Source organism: Schistosoma haematobium, chromosome 4, assembly GCF_000699445.3.
Source record: "Schistosoma haematobium chromosome 4, whole genome shotgun sequence".
Taxonomy (NCBI): Eukaryota; Metazoa; Platyhelminthes; class Trematoda; order Strigeidida; family Schistosomatidae; genus Schistosoma; species Schistosoma haematobium.
Window position 1 is genome coordinate 7,048,067 of NC_067199.1, and position 9,975 is coordinate 7,058,041.

A 9,975-nucleotide genomic window follows, 5' to 3' on the forward strand; every position below is an offset into this window, starting at 1 on the left:
GTTCGAGTTAATTAGCATTTAAACAACTAGTTCAATTGTGGCTTGAAAAGAATGAATTAGCTGATCTATTCAGAAGCTAGAATAACCTATGTGGACTTTATATAGTACCAACAACTACAAAGATCCAATTATGAGATTTAATAACAAAAACCAGCTGCAAAGGATGTCCGTCCTAACTATCCGTACACCCAGTATGGTGTGCGGATAATCTACAAACAATTGTTAAATACAGAGGTTTTATCACCTTATATAATTTATTCAGACAGGTCTCAAAATTGTCCCAACTAGTATATCATCGCGATAACATAATATCATTGAAGATTTGTCTTACAGCACGTCAAGTACTCAGAAACCTCCATCAGTGGACGACGCCACTGGATCGTGGCGGAAGAGGGATCTTTGTTAACTGAGATCAAATCGTTTAAGCCTGGAGTTCCGTTTCTCGCACTGAGTAGTGAATTACTGGAATTCCCTACCGGAACACGTAATATCAGCACCTTCTGTTAACATATTCAAAACGAGATTGGACCTCCACAGTATTACAAACTGCAAGGATTCATTTTCGGTTGTTATCTCTGAAACATTTGTTTCATAACATTTATCACTTGTTATTTAACATAACATTTTTTGTAAGAGTTATTTTTTATTGATTTGCCTTACTCACCAACATACACCTCGTCTTATTGAGTTAATCATTTTCTTGTACATCATTCGTTAATAAATCAAGAAGCGAATGAAAAGAAACTATCTGGTTTGCAATTTCTAGTTCCAAGATTATTGGACTTAAAGCGCTCACTGTACGGACTTATGCGCTACTATTTCCCTTGATTTTTAAAAACGATCTTCCGCAACAGGTATCGTCAGACATATTACTTTTCGCTAATGATGTGAAACTTTGAAGAAAGATATGCAACCAATAGGGTATGCAAACATTTCAGGAGGATCTGACTCGACTTCAAAGTTGGGCAGACGATAACGGACTTACCTTTAGCACTTCAGTGTGTAAAGTAGTCCATCTGAGACATGTTTCAGACTACAGCTTCAACTTAAGCGACTCTCCTCTAGAAGTATCTCAAAAGATTTAGGAGTGCTGACACACTACGATTTGCAGTCTTACGCTAACTGCAGTTAGCGTCACATGTGACAAAAGTGCCTTGCATTAGTCAAATTGAAGCGCTTTTTAGCCAGTTTGACGCAAAAGTTTTCAATATAATCTTTAACAGTTTCATTAGTCACCATTTAGAGTACGGAAACAGTATTTCCTCCCTCACTCCGAAGGGATAACGACACTGTGGAACGTATCCAACGGCAAGCCATGAAATCAGTTCGGGGACTCAAATTCAAGCCTTATGAAGAGTGGCTTCAATCACTAAACCCTTACCCTTCCAATGGCTTACAGCATTTTAACACTACTGGGCATTCTTTCAAACACCTGCTTACGTTTAGCTCCAACACAAACTCAAGGGATAGTACCCAGAACCTGGAGATACAACACAGCAAAGCGAACTGTAGACACAATATCTATTCTTTAATAGTAATCAAATTCTGGGAGTCGCTGCCGATTGAGCTAGTCCAAACGACTTACCAGGAGTCTTTCAAGAGAAAACTTGACATATTCTTAAGGACTAAGGATAGTATCTTCCTATGGCTTACCAATTTCTTTTTCTTATTTTATCTTTAATATACATAGGTTCCTGCCTGGAGGTATTGGTGATCCACAGCTACTAGATACGGAAGTCCGTTCAGTGAAAGCTTCTATTCCGTCCATAACCACCTGAACCATTTATGTTTTACTAGTCGTAATGTTTGCAGTATTGGTAGCTGGAAGACCAGTGCGTTCAATTTTCATTCACATCAAAGTTTAGGTACAAACAAGTTTTAATAGAGTATCAGAGTCTCAGTTTCTTCTGGATTTGCTACCCTTAAATGATGTAAATCACATTGTTGTGTTTCTAACAGGAGAAACTGTCTTTCCGCCAAATATGGGTGGCGGGGGTAAGACGATATGATTTTTGCAGTAGTTTCTTTCTAGTTTACCTGGGGATTCAGCAAAATGGGGTCCCTAACTGGCACTTTCTTGGTGTTCTAACGAACGAGAAGCCTAGCGCGATATATAAAGTTGGCAAACTTGCTAAAAGTTAGTTTCATTCCTTCTCTTGTATTTTGTTCCATGACTTTTGGCTTTCGTCAGTGCTGGAAGTAGTTTGGCCTTGTGTTGTCTTGATACTTATACTTCTAAGTTGGTAACAGGCGTCATGTGGTAAAAACATGTCAAGGTGTTCCTTTTCGGTCTTTCATTTCATTTGCCTGGAATACCGATTAGAGTTGGATTTTTCACATTGTAGCGCAATGTAACTTGGCTTTATAGCTCATTCCAACGAATATCAAAGTCTATTTACTTATCATTAAATGCGCGTCAATTATGTAAACCAGTTAGTTGACGGAGCCCTAATAATTTCACTTAGATTTCGTTGAAGTACTATATACGATTCATGTGATGTACATTTGCGAACAGTGTGGAGAATAGTATCCTCAAGAATCCTCATTGAATAAACTGGACAAATTAGTCATTAAAGTATTATACCTGACTAGGTTTCTGGTCTTAAATAAATTATAGTATAACTTAACAAATATCTCGAAAATAGCAAATTTGGACATAATTGATGACTGAGTGTTGAAAGCTATTGAAGTGCGAAAGGTTGTTCCTTGAGAATCTCAACTACTAGACTACATCACTCAGTTTACTTCAGATATGTTGCATATTTCTTGCACAAACAATATAGCCGCAGATTCGTTGTGTCAGACAAATTCCTTGAACAATCTCCAAAGGGTCGACTTTAAGTTATCATGTTCATTATCCCTGACTCTGTGACCGACGAAGAGTAAATTAAACAAGGGCTCCAATAAGAACGTTTTTGAATATATCTTTAAGCAGTAGAATTATCTAACACGAACAGTAGTAATAATCGGATTCAAAGTACAGTATAATCTAGTGGATAACTGAACTGAAATAGTAATAGTATTGGGTTTATATCGACTTGGAATTGTATTAATGTATATATGACGCAATAGAATATCAGGCAGTTGTACTGTAATTAATTAAATCCAGTATTACAATAGACAGGTCTAATCTACGTTGTACTAAAATGAATCCGAACTGTTGAATTCGTTCTAACATAACGCCTCTTACTCAGAACGAGGACTCGCTGCTTGAATCCCATATTCCAAATCCGACCTTGTACAGGTCTCCACGCTGATAGAGACCCATTTACAGATACTCATGTCATTGAAAAAGCCGTTTGTCCAGTTTGCGATTTCATAATGGGTTTCAAAGCTTTCCAGTTTCAATTTGGGACTCAGGTGACATTGCCAAAGGCTCTGCTTAGATCTATGAAAATTACATCTACCGAAATATTTCTATCTTTCACTGCAGCCCAATATCTTTCAATGAACGACAAAAAGTACACAAGATAATCACTAATGTGAGAGTCAACTAAAAAGTACCACAAGATTGATTTGAAGATAATTTAAATCTTAACCGAAATAATTTAAGTCAAAGTAGACCAAGTATGCTTTTGGTGCAATAAATACCTAAAAGCAAAGTTAATTCACAGCAAGTACGAAAGCACTGGCTTTTTTAAAGCACGCGCATGCTTTTATTAATAGATCAGTAGGTTAATCTAATACGATCAACAGATAAATTAATGGGCAGGCATATCACAAGGATACGTATACAAGCAAACATTATTGCCACACTGTCTTCGATACGTTGAACAAACTATCTTATCCAGGTGTGCAAGCAGCTGTCAAGCTCGTTGCAGAACAATGTTCCTGACCTAGTATGAAGACATGAGAAAATCGGTAAGGTCCTGTGTAGGTCACCATAAGTCTAAGACAGTAAATAATTCCCCCATTATCCCAACCTTGTTAGCATTGCTGGACCAAGGGACGACATGCTGTGAATTTTTTCTCTTGCTGTAGCAAGTCACTTTAGGATTCTCATGTTATATTACTTCTGCATATGGCGAAATACGTTTTTCCTCCCAAACATCCTTCTAGTTTTTTTTCTCAAGAAGACACTTTACTAATATCTTCCAATTTCACCGTATATACGATACTTTCATGTACACTAAGCGAAGAAGCTTTATGGTAACCTTAGAGTAATTTCTGTCAGCGCTTTTCGGTTTAGTTTCTTAGTATCCTGCGTTGCTTATCGTTGAAGATATTGTATGAACTACATTGAAAGTTGTTGGCTAAAAGGACTTTTCTGTTCTTAACGTCTTTAAACGGATTAACAGATAAAACAATCATCAATAATCTAAAACAAAAAAGTATTACCTTCGAAAACATTTTTATGATTGTTTCAATTTTATAATTGGAAAAGTCGATAAACAGTATTTAATTTTATCTTCGAATAGAAAAGCTTCAACAGAATCAAAATCTCACCAGGTATTTCTTGCAGTGATATCAATCGCTCCAGAATCTGTGGTTTATCATCAATAAATGCAATCTTCAGTTCAATCAACAAGAGCTATAATCGGCAAGTATGTTTGCTATGTAAAGTAAAAGGAATGATCAAATTGTAACACTTGGATAAGGGTGATTTAATTTTTTGGTATTACATGATACCAACCAGTCATCATATTCGACACATCAATTTTACGTGCTCCACACCTCTGTATTAATGGGCTTGCACATACTTGAATCTGTAAATTTTTTTCAATCTGCAGAAACTTTTACAAAGTGATAGTGAGTGACTTTAATCACATTTTATGCAGTGATGATTAGTTGTTAGTAATTTTTAACGATTAACTAGTTTCGTTCTAGTAAAAATTAAGGTTCTAATTTTTATTTACTTTTGAAGATGCACAGCTTCAAAATGTTATACACCCATTTGGCACTAATGCCTCTTTTCAATGCTCAAATGGAGTCGTACCTGCTCAAATAGGAATTTCTGTTGATCTTTTAACAAATCTGCCACAACAAACAGAAGAAATCACTCCTGAATCATCAGTTTCTGCTGATAAGATGACTCAGTTCACTCGATTCGCAGCTGAAAGTTTATTTAATTATGTTGCTAGTTTTGCACGTGATAATTCAACATCTGATCCTCTTGTACCAATGTCAGCAATTAAAAGATGGTTTGATACAATGTTACAGAAACTCTCCCTTGATGCATCGTTTTGGCGAAAGTGAACAACTTTATACATTATTTTTGATTCTTTTTTAAACACTGATAAAGTGCGTACAGATAATCTGTTTTACTACGCCTCGTTATTTGTTCCGACTAAATTATCCATCAAAACAGAACGTATTCAACAACATACTGTGTACAAATTGTAATTCTAACCCAATGATGAAATAGCATTTAGTTAGTCACTTTTTTAATAGATATTAATTAATAGACTATTTCTATTGAATAACGTTCCACTCTCTATATTTATTTATTTTAATTCGGACAACACATTTAAGTGAATAATATTGTTTGCATTTAGATCGTCATCAGGCGTTACTCCAATATACATGGATATCTATAGGGGTATATGAGGAAATCAGATCAAAACAATTTTAAGTTAATCATCATAATGAAATAGACCATGTAATTATCCGTAATAGATGAAAAGTACAGGTTGATGATGGTTAAAAGACTGGTGTACCAGTAGTGACTAGAATAATAAAGCTTCTAACCAATGGTTGAAAATAGGAAGTAGATCAGACTTGGTTAAATAGATCTTAAAATAATAACCACACAAGAGTTATTGAGATCATGTAACAAAATTGTAAATAATCAGATAATGAAGAATACAAACGAAAGGTGACGAACGAGAAACAAGTACAAGATCTGGGCAAAGCATTATTAAAATTATTTACGGAGTCAAACCAACCCAAGAAAGGAGCAGGAGTGTCACGAATTTCTTCTGATTACATAAACTAGGGTAGTAGATTCGAATGCCTACAGCTTTTGTCAAATGTAGACGGGATCAAGCCCCATTGAGGGAAACCTAAGTTGTGCGATTGACCACTCGAAACGATTTGGTTCTATCTACCGTATGACTTATCCAAACACTGGTACAAATGAGCACCAGAATAGATATACGCCACACAAACAAGGGAATGAAGTTGTGAAGTGATAGATGTAGGATGGATATGGTCAGAATAAGGAAAAATCATAGAAAGCAATTCAGTTCTTGGAAAAAGTGAGCAGGGATAAATCCCAGTTAGGGGGACGATTTACTTATTCGAAGAGTGTAATAGAGAACTATAGCAAGATCGCCATTAGATTTCGTCCTAACCTATTTCTGATAATATCTTAAGCCACTGAGTTGCGTCATCTCTTTATGATTCTTCAGTATCCTATGTATGCTCTGTTGCATTAAACATCAGGTATTGGTTAAAATGATTATTTTTTTGGCATAGTTGACTAATAGTTAGTCAAATTAAAAGGAACGACTGACTCAGCCAAATTGTAAAACAAATCTATAGCTCATTTGAATAAACATTTTGGGATTCCACACCAACATTCTCAATGATGAATCAGTATTTTGATGTTTCCCTAGTAAAAGTAAGATTTGATTGGATATTAAGTAAAGGCAGACGAGTACTAAGCAAATAGACTATTACTGTATATGAAAAAGAATTATACTTCCATTATATTCGGATTTTACATTGTGACTGATGCGTATTTCATCCCAATAAATTGTAGTTCTGATCTGTTGGCTGATTTACAATTGCTGGTCATGGATAGGGAATATTTCTATACCATCTAGCCAATTGTTTTGATTATCTAGTATCGTGGTCTAGCGTCCCCAGTCATACTATACAGTTGATTATATTGTATATTGTATCTGAAGTATTATCGCAGACGACAAAATAATTTAACTTCCATTATATTTATTTCTCAGCTGCCACCGTTAACACCAATCGAATTACCATAGGTAAGCATTCAGTTGATGTCACAGGTAACATAATCTACATTTCAAATAAATAAACATTATACTGGATTCCTATTACGATACATAGGTTATAAACCCCTTTAGCTGTCTGACTAGCCAGTCTACTCCAAAGTTCCTATCACTATCCACAAGACGAAACGTTAGTACAAATAAAAGGAAAATGAATGGGATTTTGTTAGCATGGTCACTTGGTTGCTAGAAGTGAAAAGTGACACCTCTCTTCTAAAATCTTAATTACCTATTCCTGTTATTCCATATATTCAGGTGACCTTATATACTGCTTTTCTATTATTGTTTCTATAACGAATGTGGAGTTACGCGTTGTGATTAACAATTAGAAATCTGACTGTATATCTTACACAGGAATCACTGATAATTTCACCCGATGCAAGCAGTTTCTTAAGCGTTTCAATCTTATTAAGTTGTTCACATTTAAGTTTTATGCACAACAGCTCTTAAAATACAGTGTCTTCTATACAACATTTAGTAAATTAATAAATAAATCCCTATGTGCAGTTAAAACCCTAATACAGGTTCTTCAGCAATCATAAGTTACGAATCTATAACTTAAGTTCACAAACCTTTAATAAGCTGCTCATTATCATGTTAGGGAACCTCCCTAACATTACTGTATGTCATTGGCGAACTCGAAGTTTCAAGCTTTCATGATTATTTATCTCCGTAATTTCTAGCAGTAAACACTTAAGTAAACTTTTCTCGTTTATTAACTTGATACTGATGAAGTAATGTTAAGTGTACCAGCTTAAAATGTTCAATATTCGAGTCAAATCCTGCATTATTTACAGTCTTTTTTAATTGAATCACCTTAAAAATAAGCTTTACTTTGTGCCTAAGTCAATAAATGTTTTGAAGAAAGTATCATCTATAGACAAGCTTGAGAGAAATTGAAAATGACCATATGATTATAAATTCACTTCCAGCCACTGAGCAGAGTTTACAGATATCACAAACATTTCGCAACAGAAATGATGAAACATTACAGTTAAGTGGTTAAAGAATTGGTTTTCTAAGGTTTATTATCAACTTTTCGATTTAAGTATCAATTTATTCATAATGACGATTTTTTACTAAATCATTCTTATACCTGCAAACTTCTTAGAAAACTTATCATCGCCTATGAAATCCATATTAATAAATCCGATGAAGAATTCCGAAGAGACAACTATAAGAGTACAATCTTTGTCTCTATATCAATATGAAGTCATGATTAAAAATATTGATCTATTTCAACATTCCTGATTCACTAGGTCGCCCTTTATTCGATGAGGCACTAACAAAACAATTTCTTTCTGGGTTTACCACAAAGTTTATGTGTAAATCTGTGAGTTCTCTATACGTTTGACACTATTACTTTTACTCTGATTACAAAAGTTTTCACTAGCCACTCTAAACTTTCTGAGCACTATAAAAACTACTTAAACTGTTCATTTTACTTGAGGTCAAAAGTCATCCATTTTGAGATTTAGCGTAAAAAACTTGATAGTCATTTTCTTGACTCTCACTGGATCATTCCTATAATATAATTCTATCGATATTTTATAACGATCCAGTTAAAACAAGTTTTTATTTAGTTCTTGTTTTAAACAATTCACAATATCACTGACTTCTGCCATTGCCCCAATACCAGTCTCTCCACAAATTAACGTCTTCTGAACAGGATCTATGCATTTCCAATGAAGTCTACCAACTAGACGTTCAATTTGTTCATGAGTAAATGGATGCTGCCACATTAAAGTATTCATAGCAGGAGCAAAATATACTGGTTTATGGATAATGTTTTGTTCATTGGGAAACCACCATGCACGCACAAGTGTTGTAAGTAGATTATCAGCTAGTCCATACGCCACCTTTGCCATTGTATTAGCACTCAATGGAGCTACTAGTAGTATATCTGCCCAATTTCTAAGCTATAATAATAAAGTCATTAGAATCAAATAATCATAAATTCATACCTCAATATGTAACACAGGATCACCACGTTTTTTCCATCTTGTCCATTCGTCTATGTCTTTGTACACAGGGACACTTACAGTGTCTACTGAAAAAAAGTTAAGTGAATTGTCTGTAACAACTAGACGAACTTCAAATCCTATTTCTAGAAGTTTTTCTATTAAACATGGTATTTTGATTGCAGCAACACTGCCAGTAACACCAAGAATCAATTTGTTTCTTAGTAATTTGTTTTCATTCATCACTAGCAAGTAGAGAGAAGAATGATTTAACTAATTATATTCCCCAAAATGATAAATCAGACATGAGCTACTACCTCGTACAGTTGCAAAAAGCGTCTCCGCACATCAATGACTTTACCGATTATGTAATTCACAACATAGCACTTCAGAGAGACTAGCATATATTTGTCGGATAATTTAGAGATCGGAATTAGTGAAGTTCATAAAATATGAAAGTGATTTGTTATTGTCTATTTAGAAAGAAATGGAAGTAATCCCCAGCTTAAAAACAACCTCAAAAGAAACTCAGAAAAATCCGGTGTTACTCAATAATATTCCGAACATAATTAACCTTCTAAGAGGTAGAATGGATCATGATGTTATTCCAATTGAATAATCCAGGTTCACTAAATGTTTAAATATCTCCGTGTCCTTCACTGTTAGGGATGCTGAGGAATATACCAATCATTATCATGTTAAGTCTAATGATGTCCTTGGATTCTAAATGGGCATTCCCTATTGGCCATTACTTATTTCACTCGTTAAATATTGTACAGATGTTGTTTTCTATTTTTACGGTACGATGTGGTCTGTTTGGTTGGTATATAAACAGAGTATGTTTGAAATATAACGATTCATAACTCAGGATGTGACTTGCGTTCTCGGTCAGTCAGTAACATCGTAAAACTTCGTACGTACGTACATCAGTTCGAGTTGCCACACCACATTAGCACAGAGATGCAGTTGTCGATTCAAACACCGTAGTGGTAGAGGTAGTAAGAGTATAAGCAGTAATCGGGAAGATTAGGGTTTGGAGATGTTATTTAAAG

General features: G+C 34.8%; 2 protein-coding genes across 4 annotated transcripts; one reads left to right on the forward strand and one right to left on the reverse strand.

Moving 5' to 3' along the window:
• The first annotated feature begins 789 nt into the window (after positions 1–789).
• Positions 790–6,275, forward strand: MS3_00007282 (uncharacterized protein). The gene is made up of 5 exons (XM_051215545.1): positions 790–854; positions 1,691–1,832; positions 1,866–1,995; positions 2,033–2,137; positions 4,865–6,275. Exons 2-5 carry the CDS (start codon positions 1,803–1,805, stop codon positions 5,194–5,196), a joined length of 597 nt encoding a protein of 198 aa, XP_051066072.1. The 5' UTR covers positions 790–854; positions 1,691–1,802; the 3' UTR covers positions 5,197–6,275.
• A 2,244-nt stretch (positions 6,276–8,519) lies between these two features.
• On the reverse strand, positions 8,520–9,853 carry MS3_00000387 (uncharacterized protein). 3 transcript variants are annotated; one of them, XM_051208172.1, is made up of 3 exons: positions 9,241–9,853; positions 8,927–9,196; positions 8,520–8,881 (listed from the first exon to the last, which is right to left on the reverse strand). In XM_051208172.1, the coding sequence occupies exons 1-3, from the start codon at positions 9,325–9,327 to the stop codon at positions 8,525–8,527; spliced, it is 714 nt and encodes a 237-aa protein (XP_051066075.1). In that variant the 5' UTR covers positions 9,328–9,853; the 3' UTR covers positions 8,520–8,524. The 3 variants fall into 3 exon arrangements, with proteins under 3 accessions (XP_051066075.1, XP_051066074.1, XP_051066073.1); XM_051208171.1 differs by having other exon boundaries at positions 8,927–9,012; positions 9,056–9,853; XM_051208170.1 differs by having other exon boundaries at positions 8,927–9,853.
• Between the last annotated feature and the right edge of the window lie 122 nt (positions 9,854–9,975).

What these genes read in the sequence shown, in the direction of transcription:
- MS3_00007282 (XM_051215545.1), top strand. Translation starts at nt 1,803, where the DNA reads ATGTTTGCAGTATTGGTAGCTGGAAGACCA. An exon ending in TATTGGTAGCTGGAAGACCA is followed by an intron (nt 1,833 to 1,865) that starts GTGCGTTCAATT and finishes ATCAAAGTTTAG; the next exon opens with GTACAAACAAGTTTTAATAG. An exon ending in GCCAAATATGGGTGGCGGGG is followed by an intron (nt 1,996 to 2,032) that starts GTAAGACGATAT and finishes GTTTCTTTCTAG; the next exon opens with TTTACCTGGGGATTCAGCAA.
- MS3_00000387 (XM_051208172.1), bottom strand. Translation starts at nt 9,327, where the DNA reads ATGCTAGTCTCTCTGAAGTGCTATGTTGTGAATTACATAATCGGTAAA. An exon ending in GCTTTTTGCAACTGTACGAG is followed by an intron (nt 9,197 to 9,240) that starts GTAGTAGCTCAT and finishes GAATATAATTAG; the next exon opens with TTAAATCATTCTTCTCTCTA. An exon ending in ATCCTGTGTTACATATTGAG is followed by an intron (nt 8,882 to 8,926) that starts GTATGAATTTAT and finishes TTATTATTATAG; the next exon opens with CTTAGAAATTGGGCAGATAT.